Here is a 19,426-nt window from a genome sequence, read left to right as displayed (position 1 = left end):
CAGATGGTGCATTAAATCAGTAGGACTTGCACTACCAAGCTAAAGAATCACTGCCATCTGGTGTGGGTAAGAACCTATCCTGTGTATAGTATGTAACCAGCAGAAGTATGTTAGTATATCTTTAAGTAGTAAAGTGCAATAGTGCAAAGAGTGTGCCGAAAGGACATCACAAAGGCTGGATATACAGACATCACAGGGCTAATACCTAGCTAGTAGCACCAGCAGAGGCCCACAGGATCCGCTTGTCCACCCCTACGCGCGTTTCGGATGGCACCTTCGTCAGGGCGCATGGTATACCATAGAATGCCAGACTTTATAAAAGGGCGCACATCTCTACATTTGTACTATCCTGTATACATTAAGTATTATATGTCTATACTTTTAAGTATAACCAATGTTGTTCATATGCTATTTTTCTGATCGTGGGCCCGCAGCCTTAAGGGCTAACAACAATACATTATTGTATGCAATGCCTAAAATAATGCTCATTGCCATAAAAATTAATCCACAGGAGACAAAAATAAAAAATAAAATGTTCATCCGAGGACGCATGTTCAGCTGAAATGTATTGCGGAGCAGGGGACCCCCCAATTCCCTGCTCTGCAACACAAGCCACCGGTCAGAGGCCAGTAGCTGACGTCGGCATGCTTGTGACTGGGGGCGCATGGCAGAGACATCATGCACCATACCGGGGATATATAAGTCAGGTGCTGACTCCTGCGCCAACCTTGGAAGAGGACCCCGCAAGGTGTGGGAGTGTGGGGGAAGGTTGTAGTGCTTGCTTTTTTGTAATGTATTGGAGAACAGAACAGGACACCTTATCCCAGGAAGGGGACCAAAATGGGGTACATTATACCAGGATGGGGCACATAAACCCAGGAAGGGAACCAGGATGGGGCACATCATGCCAGGGAGGAAACTAGGATTGGGTACATTATACCAGGATGGGGTATATTATCCCAGGAAGGGGACCAGGATTGAGCACATTATCCCAGGAAAGGAATCAGTATGGGGCAAAATAGCTCAAGAATAGGACCAGGATGGGGGTACATTATCCCAAGAAAGGGGACCAGGATGGGGCATATTATCCCAGTATGGGGGCCAAGATGGGGTACATTATCCCAGGAAGGAGACCGGGATGGGGCACATTATACCTGATGGCGCATATTATCCCAGGAAGGGGACCAAGATTAGGCTCTTTGTCTCAGAAAGGGGCCCAGGATTGGGCCCATTATTTGAGGAAGGAGACCAGGAGGGGGCACATTATTCCAGGATGGGGTAAATTACTTCAGGAAGACGTAATATAAGGCGTGAGAGTGTGAGGGAAGGTGAGTTGTATTGTTTTTTTAATGTATTGGAGAACAGAACAAGGTACATTATCCCAAGCAGGGTACCAGGATGGGGCATATTATCGCACTAAGGGGACCAGGATGGGGTACACTATCTCAGGAAGGAGAGCAGGATGAGGCACATTATACCAGGATGGGGCATATTATCCCAGAAAGGGTACCCGGATTGAGCACATTATCACAGGAAGGGGACTGGGATGGGGCAAAATATCTCAAGAATGGGCCCAGGATGGGGTACATTTTCCCAGGAAGAAGACCAGGATGGGGCACATTATACTAGGATGGCACATATTATCCCAGCAAGGGGACCAGGATTGGGCCATTATCCCAGGAAGTGGACCAGGATGAGGCACATTATCTAAGGAAGGAGACTATAAAGGAAGGGGACCAGGATGGGGAATATTTTATCAGGAAGCGGACCAGGATGGGAGACATTATACTTAGGAAGGAAGCCAAGTTGAAAGACATTACCCCAGGATTGGGCCAAATATGAGGAACTTTATTATGTAACATCCTCTCTAGTTATGTGTGGGGCGGTCTTTCTCAAGCTCGAGAAAGGTTCATTTGAACCGAAACGTCGCCACGCCACATGGGCTAAATAAAAGTCCTTTGACCTTTGGTAAGTACTGGAGTGCTGCCTATTTTTTAAATTTTTATGTATATATCCATAGACATAGGTTGGTTGCCATAAAAGCCTGTCTGTGTTCACTCTTGAGCTATGCAATGAATAATATACAGCAACTATGAAAAAGAAATCTACCCAAATCTCTCCATAATCCATAACCTGAAAAAGGCCATGGAGCTGCTTTTCATAAAGTTTTGAGGCCTCAGTATTTATACCTTATACACTACAAATAAGACTACATTGTCCAGGTGAAGATACCTTTTCATGTTGAGCAGCATTCCACACACATGCTTTATATTGGTGGCCATACGGTAGAACCTTCCACATCCTCCCTGCAAGGAAGCACTGGCATGAAATATTTATTACCTACTGAGCAGGATTCTAGAAAGTATTTAGAATAGATCATTCCTTACCTTTTCATCAGTGAGGAGCACAGAACTCATTCTGTAGACTACACACTGTCCTGTGGCAACCATGAGTCGCTAACACAGCAGATGAAGTAACGTGTTTGCCTACCTGAATGATCTTGTGGTATGTGTAGCCAGGGAGACATTGCTTACTAAATAAATGATATCTCCTGTAAGAAGCATTGCTCTATACAACTGGAGCTCAATAGCTGTGTGTGCCACACCATTTTGTAAAAAGAATGAAAGCTCCTCGTCGTGTATAAAAGTTGAAGTCCCAGCGGTGGGACAGCCATGGATCACCAAGTCATCACCTATCTGGTGGTACAAGTGATAACTTGTTTTAACAGGACAACCGATTTAACTAGATAGTTCTAAGGTCCAGAACAACAGACATGTCTTGTATATCAGCAGTTATTACTGATTACTTAAGAAACTCGGGTCAAGCGAACATTTTTCTCTCATCTGAAAAAATCTGTTGGATTATGCTAATTATACTCTGATCAGACTATGATCAGACTTTGATGAGAGTGTGATCAAAGTGTGATACAATTTTCTCAGATTTGGAGAATCAATTTTTTTCTCTCCTGCTCCAGTCAGTATGTCCATAAAAATGTCATCCAAATGCAGTCCGATTTTTCTCACGGACCCATGGACTTTAATGGCCGTTCCAATCATTGGAGGCAAATCATGCATGCTGCAATCTTTTTCCTCTGACCGCTCCATAAAAAAAAAAAAAATGACATGTACACGGCATCATTGAATAACATCGGGACAAGTGCTATCCATCAAAACGACGGATAGCACTCGTCTAATTTTTACAGAGTTGAGCACAAGCCCTTATGCTCACTTATATAGCACCATTAATTCCGCAGCATTCTAGACACATCATCATCACTGTCTTTGGAGTACGGACGGAAATCAGAGAACCCAGAGGAAACCCACACGCAAACACAGGGAGAACATACAAACTCCTTGCAGATGTTGTCCTTGGTGGGATTTGAGCCCAGGACCCCAGTGCTGTAAGGATACAGTGCTAACCACTTTTTTTAAATAGTATAAAGGCATAAATGTGCGTCCTCCTACGTATCCGTTATTTCATATTTGTTGCACTAAATGCCTTCTGATCTTATGATCATGTAGTATGTCCTGACCTGACATATAGTATGTTTGAGAGTCAGTTCTGCATTTCATTCCGGAACACCTTATAGGGGAACTGATGTGTCTTTTGGTTAGGTTTGGCATTTATAATCATTTACTATATTAACTCAAATCCTGTCTGTCCATTATGTGCCATTGATGTCCATCATGTGATGACTTTGACACTGCAATTATTTTCTTTTTTTTATTTGTTCTTATAAAGACACAGATGTGCACCTAGCTTTACAAAGAGGCATCTGTAGGGTCTAATAATTTTGGCAGGTAAGAATGTCCAGTTAAAGGGTTGTTCTGATGGTTAAACCAATTTCCATATACGATATTAGGGAATTGCGAATTAATACTGGGGAAATGTATTTTTCTGATTTCTTATCGCTTGGCCAGAATAAAGAGTGTCTACAAAGATTGTTGCTCTCTCTGGAGGACCTTCTTGGTCTTCCATTACACAGGTATTGTGTAATTCTGCAGTTGCTGATAACACTTTGCGATCAGCTTGTTCTAAAGACAGCCTCTTAACAGCTTGGGATGTCCAAAGTGCAACAACATGCTTAAGTATTTACCACGTCATATAAGTCTTGTCCTGTATACGGATTATTAATTAGCAAAACAGTTTTTTATTTTTCATGAGATCATGTTTTTAAATATAAAATTGAAGGCAGCAAATATGAACTCAAAAGCAAATAGACTAAAAAGTTATTTCCACCTCTGTAATAGGGTGGAGAATAAAAAAGACATTTGCTTATTAAATAGGTTTTCTCAGACTTTAAAGGGAACCTACCTGACATATAAAATAACGCTATTAACCTGCAGCAATGTGGTTAATCTGTAGGTTAAAAGCATTATAGCATTGGGTGGTGTCCACACTGAAAGCCCCTATACCGGGAGGAAATTAACTTTATTCCTCCCGGCATGCTCGCCACAGAGGTGGGGCTGGCATGGTTTCAGTCACCACTCAGCTCATAGTGAACGACGACTGTAACCGCCCCCATGTGCTGACTGAAAGCAGCCCTAATGCTGAGCCGGCTGTCAGTCACTGCCAGGGGCACGGCTACAGCCACCCCTCACTATGCACAGAGCTTTGAGCAAAACAGGGCTGACCACACCTCTACGTATGTCTGAAACACTAAGGCTGCTTTCACACTAGCGTCAGTACGGGGCCGTCGCGCTGCGTCGGCCCGACGTACTGACGCATACTGTGAAAAAAATGCCCGAAGTGGGCAGCGGAAGCCGTCTTACGACGCTTACGCTGCCCCATTGCAAGGTCCTGGGAGGAGGGGGCGGAGTTTCGGCCGCACATGCGCGGTCGAAAATGGCTGTCTCGACGCACAAAAAAACGTTACATGTAACTTTTTTGTGGCGGCGGTCCGCCAAAATACGACGCAACCGTCGCACGACGGTTGCAACGTGTGGCACTGCGTCACAATGCGTCGCTAATAAAAGTCTATGGAAATTATGGAAAAAACGCATCCTGCGGGCAACTTTGCAGGATGCATTTTTTCTCCACAACGACGCATTGCGACGTGCAGTGCCCGACGCTAGTGTGAAAGTAGCCTAAGCCTGTCAGTAGGAATAAATTTAATTTTTTCTTGGCAGTTGGCCTTCCATTGTCAAGACACTTTTAATCTGCAAATTAACCCAATATATACAGGTTAATACTGTTATTTTACATGACAGTTTTTTATTTCAACACTGGAATGTTGCCACTAATGTACTGTAATTTCCCCGCCCCTAGAAATATACTTACCAGCTGCTGTCTTCTGCTCTTTCCAGCACCGCTCTGGATCTGCACTACCATCTTATCCCGACAACGTCTGATGGACCGGAAGTCAGAGGTAATGGTCAAAAGCCCTCAATGCGAGTCTATGAGAGGCTCGCTCTGGCTTTCATAGACTTACATTGAGTAGTGACTTCTGGATTGCCAAGAAAACACTAGAGTGATCCGACAGTTCACAACCTGCAGAAGACGACCAAAGCCAATGAAAGGGGTAGACGATAGCTGGTACATATAAGACTAGACTTTAATTAGAAGCATCACTCCAGCGCTGCAATAAAAAATAACACTGTGGTGGTACTTTAAAATTGATGACCTCCTTAAGATCGGACTGAGATAGGATTTACCTGCAGTAGCTGTCACAAAACAATGAATACAACTGAGGCTGTAACACTCGTTGCAGCACTATGGTCTATTCAGTCTATGGGGTTGTCAAGAGTCGGATCCCACTGATTTGATATTGTTAATCTATCCTAAGCATGAGTCATTAATATTAAGGTCCCGGAAAACCTCTTTAAAAGCGATATAAACGAGGTTTATTTTCAGTCTTGGCACTCTGGGAGTGATTAAAGTGTTTCTGCATAAAACACATGACCATTATATAAAAGAGTTTAGTAATGGAATATCTAAGACAACACTATTTAATGTAAACACACTTGCAGGTAATGAATATTATCATGCTCCATTAAATATATGCTAGATGCACATGGTAATGGAGAAAGCTTTACTCAGCTAAGCTATGAGGAAGTGTTATAAATACCCTCTCAACTCATAAAGTGCTATTTAACAGAACAACAGGGACTAGACCGGAGCTATTATGCTTCTGACAAAATTAGAATATCATCATACACTGCGTGCAGAATCATTAGGCAAGTTGTATTTTAGAGGATTATTTTTATTATTGATCAACAACTACCGTATTTTTGCGACTATAAGACGCATTTTTTCCCCAAAATAATTGTGAGGAAAATGGGGGGTGCGTCTTATAGTTGGAATGCAGGCTTACCGACATTGTGGCGGCGACAGAGGTGCGGGGATGATGTGGCGCGGTGAGCGGTATGGTGTGAGCAGGGTCCCTTACACATTTGCGGTGACGCCGCGGCCCGGTATTGAAGGAGAGCAGCAGAGCTGGGTGAGTTACGGCTTTTCCGGTGGCGGCGGCCATCTTCCTGAGGCCGCGCGTGCGCAGATCGAGTTTTCTGCTTCCTGGGGCTTCAGGAAAATGGCCGCGGGAGGCCGCGCGTGCGCAGATTGAGATTGCGGCGGCCATTTTACTAAAGCCGAGTTCGCAGATTGAGATCTCGGCTTCAGGAAAATGCCTCTGCCACCACGATGCTTCCTGTGACCCTGCTCTGCCACTGCCTGCCCTCAGTGTTGTGAATTTGGTTTCTGGGCTCCCCCGGTGGTTTCTGGTGGTACTGAACTTGTGTGCTTCATCTCCTCTGTTCACCTGTTTCCATCAGGATGTGGGAGTTTTCTATTTAACCTTGCTCCTCAGTCATTTCTATGCCGGCCAACAATGTTACCAGAAGCCTTTCTGTTGCATGTTCCTGCTCCTAGACTACTATCAGCTAAGTTGGACTTGTAGTCCTAAGTTTGTTTTGCATTTTTGTTCCAGTTCTCTGCGATTGATTATTTCTGAGGCTGGAAGCTCTTGTGAGCTGAAATTGCCACTCTGGTGTCATGAGTTGATATTAGAGTCTTAAAGTAATTTCAGGATGGTGTTTTGAAAGGGTTTTCAGCTGACTGTGAAGTTCCCTTTTCTGTCTTCCTACTATCTAGTAAGTGGACCTCAATTTGCTAAACCTATCTTCATACTTCGTATGTCAATTTCCTCTGAAATCACCGACAATATATGTGGGGGCTACTGTCTGCCTTTTGGGGAAAATTTCTCTAGAGGTAAGCCAGGTCTGTATTTTCCTCTGCTAGGGTCAGTCAGTTCTCCGGCTGGCGCTGGGCGTCTAGGGATAAAACGTAGGCACGCTACCCGGCCACTGTTAGTTGTGCGGTAGGTTTAGCTCACAGTCAGCTCGAGTTCCCATCTTCCAAGAGCTAGTCCTTTTGTATGCTTTACTATGTTCTCTTGCCATTGAGAACCATGACAGTTTGGCCGGCCAAGGGTTAAAATAATTGGCAGAAGAAAGGAGAGAAAAGAACTCTGCAGAGAATTTTTTTTTTTTTTTTCTTGAGTTTGCTCATTAGTTGATTCACTTGCATCTCTGCTTACTGCAGCCTTCGTCTCTCTCTCCTTCTAATCCTTGAATGGTTCTGATTTCACCTGATTAATATGGATCCTCAGAGTTTAGCTACAGGTTTGGATAATCTCGCTGTGAAGGTTCAAAGTTTACAGGATTTTGTTATTCATGCTCCTATATCTGAACCTAGAATTCCTTTACCTGAATTTTTCTCCGGGGATAGATCTCGCTTCCAGAATTTCAAACATAATTGTAAATTATTTTTGTCTCTGAGATCTCGCTCCGCGGGAGATCCTGCACAGCAGGTCAGGATTGTAATTTCCTTGCTCCGGGGCGACCCTCAGGACTGGGCATTTGCTTTGGCACCAGGGGATCCTGCGTTGCTCAATGTGGATGCGTTTTTCCTGGCTTTGGGGTTGCTTTATGAGGAACCTCATTTAGAGATTCAGGCTGAAAAAGCCTTAATGGCCCTGTCTCAAGGGCAAGATGAGGCTGAAATATACTGCCAAAAATTTCGTAAGTGGTCTGTGCTTACTCAGTGGAATGAGTGCGCCCTGGCGGCGAATTTCAGAGAGGGTCTCTCTGATGCCATTAAGGATGTTATGGTGGGGTTCCCTGTGCCTACAGGTCTGAATGAGTCCATGACAATGGCTATTCAGATTGATCGGCGTTTGCGGGAGCGCAAACCTGTGCACCATTTGGCGGTGTCTACTGAGAAGGCGCCAGAGATTATGCAATGTGATAGAATTCTGTCCAGAAGCGAACGACAGAATTTTAGGCGAAAAAATGGGTTGTGCTTCTATTGTGGTGATTCAACTCATGTTATATCAGCATGCTCTAAACGTACTAAGAAGGTTGATAAGTCTGTTTCAATTGGCACTTTACAGTCTAAGTTTATTCTATCTGTGACCCTGATTTGCTCTTTATCGTCTATTACCGCGGACGCCTATGTCGACTCTGGCGCCGCTTTGAGTCTTATGGATTGGTCCTTTGCCAAACGCTGTGGGTTTGATTTAGAGCCTCTGGAAGTTCCTATACCTCTGAAGGGTATTGACTCCACGCCATTGGCTAGTAATAAACCACAATACTGGACACAAGTAAATATGCATATTAATCCGGATCACCAGGAGATTATTCGCTTCCTTTTGTTGTATAATCTACATGATGTGTTGGTGCTTGGATTGCCATGGCTGCAATCTCATAACCCAGTCCTCGACTGGAGAGCAGTGTCTGTGTTAAGCTGGGGATGTCAGGGGACTCATGGGGACGTACCTTTGGTTTCCATTTCGTCATCTATTCCCTCTGAGATTCCGGAATTTTTATCTGATTATCGTGACGTTTTTGAGGAGCCTAAAATTGGTTCACTACCTCCGCACAGAGAGTGCGATTGTACTATAGATCTGATTCCGGGCAGTAAGTTTCCAAATGGTCGTTTATTTAATCTATCTGTGCCTGAACATGCTGCTATGCGGGAATATATTAAGGAGTCCTTGGAAAAGGGACATATTCGTCCTTCGTCATCTCCCTTAGGAGCCGGTTTTTTCTTTGTATCTAAAAAAGATGGCTCTTTGAGGCCGTGTATTGATTATCGGCTTTTGAATAAAATCACGGTTAAATATCAGTATCCTTTGCCACTGCTTACTGATTTGTTTGCTCGAATAAAGGGGGCCAAGTGGTTCTCTAAGATTGATCTTCGTGGGGCGTATAATTTAGTGCGAATTAAGCAGGGGGATGAGTGGAAAACCGCATTTAATACGCCTGAGGGCCATTTTGAGTATTTAGTAATGCCTTTTGGTCTTTCAAATGCCCCTTCAGTCTTTCAGTCCTTTATGCATGACATTTTCCGTGAATATTTGGATAAATTTTTGATTGTGTATCTGGATGATATTTTGATTTTTTCGGAGGACTGGGACTCTCATGTCCAACAGGTCAGGAGGGTTTTTCAGGTTTTGCGCTCTAATTCCTTGTGTGTAAAGGGTTCTAAGTGCGTTTTTGGGGTTCAAAAGATTTCGTTTTTGGGGTACATTTTTTCCCCCTCTTCCATTGAGATGGACCCTGTCAAGGTTCAGGCTATTTGTGATTGGACGCAACCCTCTTCTCTTAAGAGCCTTCAGAAGTTTTTGGGCTTTGCTAATTTTTATCGTCGATTTATAACTGGTTTTTCTGATGTCGCTAAACCGTTGACTGATTTGACTAAGAAGGGTGCTGATGTTGCTGAGTGGTCCCCTGCTGCTGTGGAGGCCTTTCGGGAGCTTAAGCGCCGCTTTTCTTCCGCCCCTGTATTGCGTCAGCCTGATGTTACTCTTCCTTTTCAGGTTGAGGTCGACGCTTCAGAAATCGGAGCTGGGGCGGTTTTGTCGCAGAAAAGTTCCGACTGCTCCGTGATGAGACCTTGTGCGTTCTTTTCTCGTAAGTTTTCGCCCGCTGAGCGAAATTATGATATTGGTAATCGGGAGCTCTTGGCTATGAAGTGGGCTTTTGAGGAGTGGCGTCATTGGCTTGAGGGGGCTAGACATCAGGTGGTGGTATTGACCGACCACAAGAATTTGATTTATCTTGAGTCCGCCAGGCGCCTGAATCCTAGACAGGCGCGCTGGTCGTTATTTTTCTCTCGGTTTAATTTTGTGGTTTCTTACCTACCGGGTTCTAAAAATGTGAAGACGGATGCCCTTTCTAGGAGTTTTGAGCCTGATTCCCCTGGTAATTCTGAACCTACAGGTATCCTTAAGGATGGAGTGATATTGTCTGCTGTTTCCCCAGATTTGCGACGGGTCTTGCAGGAGTTTCAGGCGGATAGACCTGATCGTTGCCCGCCTGGTAGATTGTTTGTTCCTGATGATTGGACCAGTAGAGTCATCTCGGAGGTCCATTCTTCTGCGTTAGCAGGTCATCCTGGAATCTTTGGTACCAGGGATTTAGTGGCTAGGTCCTTCTGGTGGCCTTCCCTGTCGCGAGATGTGCGAGGTTTTGTGCAGTCTTGTGATGTTTGTGCTCGGGCCAAGCCTTGTTGTTCTCGGGCTAGTGGATTGTTGTTATCCTTGCCTATTCCGAAGAGGCCTTGGACTCACATCTCCATGGATTTTATTTCTGATCTCCCTGTTTCTCAGAAGATGTCTGTCATCTGGGTGGTGTGTGACCGTTTCTCTAAGATGGTCCATTTGGTTCCCTTGCCTAAATTGCCTTCTTCATCCGAGCTGGTTCCTCTGTTTTTTCAAAATGTGGTGCGCTTGCATGGTATTCCGGAGAATATCGTTTCTGACAGGGGAACCCAATTCGTGTCTAGATTTTGGCGAGCGTTCTGTGCTAGGATGGGCATTGATTTGTCTTTTTCGTCTGCTTTCCACCCTCAGACTAATGGCCAGACCGAGAGAACTAATCAGACCTTGGAGACTTATTTGAGGTGTTTTGTGTCTGCGGATCAGGATGATTGGGTTGCCTTTTTGCCCTTGGCGGAGTTTGCCCTCAATAATCGGGCTAGTTCTGCCACCTTGGTTTCTCCTTTCTTCTGTAATTCGGGGTTTCATCCTCATTTCTCTTCCGGTCAGGTGGAGTCTTCGGATTGTCCTGGAGTGGATGCTGTGGTGGAGAGGTTGCATCAGATTTGGGGGCATGTGGTGGACAATTTGAGGTTGTCCCAGGAGAAGACTCAGCATTTTGCCAACCGCCGTCGTCGTGTTGGTCCTCGTCTTTGTGTTGGGGACTTGGTGTGGTTATCTTCTCGTTTTGTCCCTATGAAGGTTTCTTCTCCTAAGTTTAAGCCTCGGTTCATCGGCCCGTACAAGATATTGGAGATTCTTAACCCTGTGTCCTTTCGTTTGGACCTCCCTGCATCTTTTTCTATTCATAATGTCTTCCATCGGTCATTGTTGCGCAGGTATGAGGTACCGGTTGTGCCTTCCGTTGAGCCTCCTGCTCCGGTGTTGGTTGAGGGTGAGTTGGAGTACGTTGTCGAGAAGATCTTGGACTCCCGTGTTTCCAGACGGAGACTTCAGTATCTGGTCAAGTGGAAGGGCTACGGTCAGGAGGATAACTCTTGGGTGACAGCCTCTGATGTTCATGCCTCCGATTTTGTCCGTGCCTTTCATAGGGCTCATCCTGATCGCCCTGGTGGTTCTGGTGAGGGTTCGGTGCCCCCTCCTTGAGGGGGGGGTACTGTTGTGAATTTGGTTTCTGGGCTCCCCCGGTGGTTTCTGGTGGTACTGCACTTGTGTGCTTCATCTCCTCTGTTCACCTGTTTCCATCAGGATGTGGGAGTTTTCTATTTAACCTTGCTCCTCAGTCATTTCTATGCCGGCCAACAATGTTACTAGAAGCCTTTCTGTTGCATGTTCCTGCTCCTAGACTACTATCAGCTAAGTTGGACTTGTAGTCCTAAGTTTGTTTTGCATTTTTGTTCCAGTTCTCTGCGATTGATTATTTCTGAGGCTGGAAGCTCTTGTGAGCTGAAATTGCCACTCTGGTGTCATGAGTTGATATTAGAGTCTTAAAGTAATTTCAGGATGGTGTTTTGAAAGGGTTTTCAGCTGACTGTGAAGTTCCCTTTTCTGTCTTCCTACTATCTAGTAAGCGGACCTCAATTTGCTAAACTTATCTTCATACTTCGTATGTCAATTTCCTCTGAAATCACCGACAATATATGTGGGGGCTACTGTCTGCCTTTTGGGGAAAATTTCTCTAGAGGTAAGCCAGGTCTGTATTTTCCTCTGCTAGGGTCAGTCAGTTCTCCGGCTGGCGCTGGGCGTCTAGGGATAAAACGTAGGCAGGCTACCCGGCCACTGTTAGTTGTGCGGTAGGTTTAGCTCACAGTCAGCTCGAGTTCCCATCTTCCAAGAGCTAGTCCTTTTGTATGCTTTACTATGTTCTCTTGCCATTGAGAACCATGACACCTCAGGTAAGAGATCTTAAATTCGGACAATAAGACGAACCTCCATCTTATAAAAAAAAAAATTTCTGCAATTTTCACCCCAAATTTGGGGTGCGTCTTATGGTACGGTGCGTCTTATAGTCCGAAAAATACGGTATGTTCTCAATCAACCCAAAAGACTCATAAATATCAAAGCTTAATATTTTTGGAAGTTGGAGTGGGTTTTTTTAAGATTTGGCTATCTTAGGAGGATATCGGTTTGTGCAGGTAACTATTACTGTGCAGAATTATTAGGCAACTTAATGAAAACCAAATATATTATCATCTCACTTGTTTATTTTCACCAGGTAAACCAATATAACTGCACAAAATATAGAAATAAACATTTCTGACATGCAAAAACAAAATCCAAAAAAATGAGTGACCAATATAGCCACCTTTCTTTATGATGACACTCAGCAGCCTTCCATCCATAGATTCTGTCAGTTGCTTGATCTGTTTACAATCAACATTGCGTGCAGCAGCCACCACAGCCTCCCAGACACTGTTCCGAGAGTTGGACTGTTTTCCCTCCCTGTAGATCTCACATTTTATGAGAGACCATAGGTTCTCTATGGGGTTCAGATCAGGTGAACAAAGGGGCCATGTCCTTTACTGGCCAGCCACACTGTGGAGTAGTTGGAGGCATGTGATGGAGCATTGTCCTGAATGAAAATCATGTTTTTCTTGAACGATACCGACTTCTTCCTGTACCACTGCTTGAAGAAGTTGTCTTCCAGAAACTGGCAATAGGTCTGGGAGTTGATCTTCACTCCATCCTCAACCCGAAAAGGTCTCACAAGTTCATCTTTGATGATACCAGCCCATACCAGTACCCCAACTCCACCTTGCTGGTGTCTCAGTCGGAGTGGAGCTCTCTGCCCTTTACTGATCCAGCCACAGGCCCATCCATCTGGCCCATCAAGAGTCACTCTCATTTCATCAGTCCATAAAACCTTTGAAAAGTCAGTCTTAAGATATTTCTTGGCCCAGTCTTGACGTTTTATCTTATGTTTCTTGTTCAAAGGTGGTCGTTTTTCAGCCTTCCTTACCTTGGCCATGTCCCTGAGTATCGCACATCTTGTGCTTTTTGTTACTCCAGTAATGTTGTAGCTCTGAAATATGGCAAAACTGGTGGCAAATGGCATCTTGACAGCTTCACGCTTGATTTTCCTCAATTCATGGGCAGTTATTTTGCGCCTTTTTGGCCCAACACGCGTCTTGCGACCCTGTTGGCTATTGGCCATGAAAAGCTTGATTGTTTGGTGATCAAGCTTCAAAAGTTTGGCAATTTCAAGACTGCTGCATCCCTCTGCAAGACATCTCACAATTTTGGACTTTTCAGAGCCCGTCAAATCTCTCTTCTGACCCATTTTGCCAAAGGAAAGGAAGTTGCCTAATAATTAAGCACACCTTATGTAGGGTGATGATGTCATTAGACAACACCCCTCCTCATTACAGAGATGCAAATCACCTGATTTACTTAATTGGTAGTTGGCTCTCAAGTCTGAACAGCTTGGAGTAGGACAACATGTATAAAAAGTATCATGTGATCAAAAATACAACTAATAATTCTGCACGCAGTGTAAAGTTAATTTATTTCAGTTCTTCAATACAAAAAGTGAAACTCATATATTATATAGAGTCATTACTAACAGAGTGATCTATTTCAAGTGTTTATTTCTGTTAATGTTGATGATTATAGCTTACAGCCAATGAAAACTCAAAAAAGTCATTATCTCAGTAAATTAGAATACTTTATAACACCAGCTTCAAAAATGATTTTAAAATCCGAAATGTTGTCCTACTGAAATGTATGTTCAGTAAATGCACTCATTACTTGGTTGGGGCTCCTTTTGCATCAATTACTGCATCAATGCAGTGTGGCATGGAGGCGATCAGCCTGTGGCACTGCTGAGGTGTTATGGAAGCCCAGCTTTCTTTGATAGAAGCCTTCAGCTGGTCTGCATTGTTGGGTCTGGAGTCTCCCATCTTCCTCTTGACAATACCCCATAGATTCTCTATGAGGTTAAGGTCAGGTGAGTTTGCTGGCCAATCCAGCACAGTGATACTGTTGAATTAAAACCAGGTATTGGTACTTTTGGCAGTGTGGACAGGTGCCAAGTCCTGCTGAAGTATTTCCATCTCCAAAAAGCTTGTCGGCAGAGGGAAGCATGAAGTGCTCTAAAATTTGCTGGTAGACAGCTGCACTGACTTTGGTCTTCATAAAACACAGTGGACTTACACCAGCAGATGACATGGCTCCCCAAACCATCACTGATTGTGGAAACTTCACACTAGACCTCAAGCAGCTTGGATTCAGTGCCTCTCCACTCTTCCTCCAGACTCTGGGAACTTGATTTTCAAATGAAATCAACATTTACTTTCCTTGTGGAGTGTGTCAATGACTGCCTTCTGGACATCTGTCAAGTCAGCAGTCTTCTCCATGATTGTGGAGCCTACTGAAACAGACTAATGGACCTTTTTAAATGCTTAGGAAGCCTTTGCTGGTGTTTTTTGTTAATGTTTCTATTTTACTGAGATAATAACTTTTGGGTTTTCATTGGCTGTAAGCCATAATCATCAACATTAACAGAAATAAACACTTGAAATAGATCACTCTGTTTAGAATGACTCTATATAATATATGAGTTTCCCTTTTTGTAATGAAAAATTGAAATCAATTAATTTTTTTATGATATTCTAATTTTGTGAGAAGCACCTGTATTTGTGTGCTAATATGTGCATACTGGGTTTATTACCCAAAACACTTAAAACATTCAGTCACTGTAGTGCTGAAATATGAATACTTGGTGGTTCATATAGATTCAAAATGTGTAGTATGAGTGTCATGTAACGTTAGTAAGATCATTATTCATTCATCACTTGGTACAGTGGGGGAAATAAGTATTTGGTCCCTTGCTGATTTTGTAAGTTTGCCTACTGACAAAGACATGAACAGTCTATAATTTTAAGGGTAGGTTAATTTTAACATTGAGAGAATAGAACATCAAAAATAAAATCCAGAAAATCACATTGTATAAATTATATAAATGTATTTGCATTTTGCAGTGAGAAATAAGTATCTGATCCCTCTGGCAAACAAGACTTAATACTTGGTGGCAAAGCCCTTGTTGGCAAGCACAGCAGTCAGATTTTTTTTGTAGTTGATGATGAGGTTTGGGCACATGTCAGGAGGAATTTTGGTCCATTCCTCTTTGCAGATCATCTCTAAATCATTAAGATTTTGAGGCTATCACTTGGCAACTTGGAGCTACAACTCCCTCCATAAGATTTTTATGGGATTAAGGTCTGGAGACTGGCTTAATGTACTTCTTTTTGAGACACTCCTTTGTTGCCTTGGCTGTATGTTTTGGGTCATTGTCTTGCTGGAAGACCCAGCCACGACCCATTTTTAATGTCCTGAAGGAGGGAAGGACATTGTCACTCAGGTTTTTACGGTACATGGCTCCATCCATTCTCCCTTTGATGCGGTGAAGTAGTCCTGTGCCCTTAGCAGAGAAACACACCCAAAACATAATGTTTCCACCTCCATACTTTACAGTGGGGGCTGTGCTCTTTTTGTCATAGGCAGCATTTCTCTTCCTCCAAACACGGCGAGTTGAGTTAATGCTAAAGACCTCAATTTTTGTCTCATCTGACCACAGCACCTTCTTCCAATCACTCACAGAATCATCCAGGTGTTCATTGACAAACTTCAGACGGCGTGCACATGTGCCTTCTTAAGCAGGGGGACCTTGTGGGCACTGCAGCTTTTTAAACCTTTACGGCGTAATATGTTACCAATGGTTTTCTTAGAGACTGTGGTCTCAGCTGCCTTGAGATCTTTAACAAGTTCCCCCTGTGTAGTTTTTGGCTGATCTCTCACCTTCCTCATGATCAAAGATTTTGCATTCAAAAAGTCAAATGGCGCTCCTTTCCTTCTGAGCTCTGCCGTGCGCCCAAACAGTGGTTTTCCCCCAGATATGGGGCGTTGGCATGCTCAGGAGCAATTGCACAACAAATTTTGGGTCAATGTTTTTTCTGTTACCCTTGTGAAAATAAAAAAAATTGGTCTAAAGTAAATTTTTTGTGAAACAAAATGTAAATGTACATTTTTTTCCTCATTCCAAAAGTTCCTGTGAAGCACCTGAAGGGTTAATAAACTTCTTGAATGTGGTTTTGAGCACCTTGAGTGGTGCAGTTTTTAGAATGGTATCACTTTTATGTATTTTCTATCATATAGAACCCTCAAAATCATTTAAAATGTGATGTGGTACCTAAAAAAATGGTTTTGTGAATTTTGTTGAAAAAATGAGAAATAGCTGATCAACTTTTAACCCTTATAACTTCCTAACAAAAAAATGATGCTTCAAAAATTGTGCTGATCAGTTATTTAGACATGTCGTAATGTTATTTATTAACTATAATGTGTGACATCTCTCTGATGTAAGGGCATAACTCATTTTGAAAATTGCAACATTTTCCAAAAATGTTCAAAATTTCCAATTTTTTCCACAAATAAACGCAAGTTGTATTGACATTTTTTTACCATTATCATGAAGTATAATATGTCCTGACAAAAACAATCTCAGAATTAGTGGGATACGTTGAAGGGATCCAGAGTTATAACCTTACAAAGTGACACTGGTCTGAAGTGTAAAATTTGGCTGTCATTAAGGTCAAAATTGGCTCAGTCATTAAGGGGTTACGCATGAACATGTAATAATAAAAACAATACAAAGTAACACATAGTTCAACAGTCACAAGCTTAGAATCTATAAGGATTTAGAGGGGGCGCAATAACTAAAAAAGTGCTTGATAAGTACGGTCCAGCCATCATTATAACAAACAGGGCATTTCAAATAATCTAGGCCAGGTCCATTATCTCGGACAGCACCTGAGACCATATGAGACCGCAAATTCCTCTCCAGGATATGTCAACACCAAGAAAGTCGAGGGTCTTGCTACCTGGTCTTGAAACAGCACGTTGAGCCACCCAGAAAATATAAGAATGCCCGAGAATGAACACTGTGGGGCGCAGTGGACCTGAAACAAATAATATTTACAAGGATAATTCGGGTCTGAAATATGAGGCATAGCAATCGGACTTCCATCTCCCTATCCGCTTAACCTCCTCATTTGACAAACCAGCATGAGCGGCTTCCGTCGCTGTGCCGATTCTGAGGGACTGCATCCTGAATTCATAAAGACTGTCTGAAATTGGTAGCGAGTCAAAGGGGTCCCGTCTTCGTGCGATAAAAAATTAACACCACACTTTCGAACCACCATGTATGACGAGACCGCACACACAGGACAAGTAACATTATTGACCCGGTTAAGAGGCAGCCAGGCCCCCTGGCTAAACTGGACGGTTTTAGATCTGCGAACGTGAATCCTTACTTTACTATTAGCTACTATGACATCGTGATAAAGTAAACCACCCGACTTATCTTTTGACGGCGCGACAAGCTCACAAAGACGCAACGCACCAAAAAAGGCAAGGCAAAAAGCGGCGAAGCACAATATAGATGCGAAAGCGGCTTGACAAACGTCGTGAGTTGCCGATACGATACCCTCGAGTAGGTTATGGGATACAGGGCGCATACATTCCCTAACTACCCCCTCCTTCCTCCAGCCTCTAAGTGCCTGCCGAATGACGAACGCTTTAGTAGCGTCGTAAAGCCCCCGTAACCACAAATGGAAACTTAAACCCGTCATCCTGCGCTGGCTACAGCATGGGATACTCTATATTTTCTTAGGTAATCCAGGTACCTTACCATACTTAACTGAAGGATCATTCGAAGACGATAACTCGCCCACCAGTACACACCACTCTCCCCACGCCTTACCATATTTGTTCCATGTCGCAGGTGCCACTGACGCTCTCACAAGTGATATCACACTTTCTCCAGGATCTCCCACATCTGCGGAGGGCATTCCCTGCCCTCCCGGGCTGCCACCAGCATTAAACGATTAAATTCCTGCCAATTAAAATGGGACAAGGCATCAGCAAGAACGTTTTGTATGCCTGGGACATGACGCGCCCTAAACCATATGTTGTTCTGCAAGCATCGAAGTACTAAGTGCCTAAGCAAAGCCAGAATTGACCATGATTGATGGAATGTACAACACTTGCATTGTCAGACCAGAAGCAAACATGTCTATCACGGAAAGTGTAACCCCAAATTTCAACTACCACGACTATTGGGAATAATTCGAGGAATGTTATGTCTTTGCACACACCGCTGCTCTGCCATTCGTGCGGCCACTTTCCATCGCATCATTCAAGGCCAAAGATGGCCCCAAAACCAACTGCGCCCGCAGCGTCTGTGAACAAAGACAAATCCTCATTTGATACTTCTGCATATTGGCAAAAAGTGTGCCCGTTGTAAGACTGCAAAAACGTGCTCCACACTCTCAAATCCTCTTTCATGGACCGATTCAAACGAATGTGGTGCCCAGGTTGGGTGAGTCCCTTGGTAGCGAGTGACAAGCACCTTGAAAAAGCCTTCCCCATTGGCATTACTCTGCAGGCAAAATTGAGCAAACCTAAAAGGGGCTGCTTCTGCCTCAATGTTACCTTTTTAATGGCCAGAAAGTCAACTATTACAGATAGATAACGTCTTTTCAACTTTATCCGTCGGGAGCCTAAAGACCATTTCTACAGAGTCAAGTTCAATACCCAGAAAAGATAAACAGGTCACGGAGCCTATTGTTTTTTCCTCTGACAGTTGGACACCGAATTTACTCATCAATGACCGAAAGGAATCTAGCATCATAGCCCTTCGGATGCAACAGGTGTTGAATTAGGTGGAATTTGTAAGGCTCTTTTTTAGGCACTAACCCGAGGGTGAAAATCCTCAGATTTGAAAAAGGTAAGGAGCTAAATGGCCCAACTATCCTGCTCACCTCCACCTCCTTTCTGATCTTCTCTCTTAGCAAAGCGGGGTTTTTGATAGCTGATCTTAGGTTGTTAGAAAAACACGGAGATTGCAATAAACAAAAGGAATAAAAAAAC

General features: G+C 43.5%; 1 protein-coding gene across 1 annotated transcript in view; it reads right to left on the bottom strand.

Moving 5' to 3' along the window:
• LOC143793096 (uncharacterized) overlaps window positions 1-18,387 on the bottom strand; it is a 204,797-nt gene extending 186,410 nt beyond the window's left edge. The window contains exons 1-2 of the mRNA XM_077279733.1: window positions 18,258-18,387; window positions 2,233-2,306 (exon numbers count right to left, since the gene is read on the bottom strand). Coding sequence (XP_077135848.1) covers window positions 2,233-2,306; window positions 18,258-18,260 — 77 coding nt within the window. The 5' untranslated portion in view covers window positions 18,261-18,387. The remainder of the gene's footprint in view (window positions 1-2,232; window positions 2,307-18,257) is intronic.
• Between the last annotated feature and the right edge of the window lie 1,039 nt (window positions 18,388-19,426).

The sequence above is a fragment of the Ranitomeya variabilis genome, chromosome 1, assembly GCF_051348905.1.
Source record: "Ranitomeya variabilis isolate aRanVar5 chromosome 1, aRanVar5.hap1, whole genome shotgun sequence".
In the NCBI taxonomy this organism is placed as follows: Eukaryota; Metazoa; Chordata; class Amphibia; order Anura; family Dendrobatidae; genus Ranitomeya; species Ranitomeya variabilis.
Note: the sequence above shows the minus strand (reverse complement) of the source record. Positions and strands in the feature narration are given on the sequence as shown.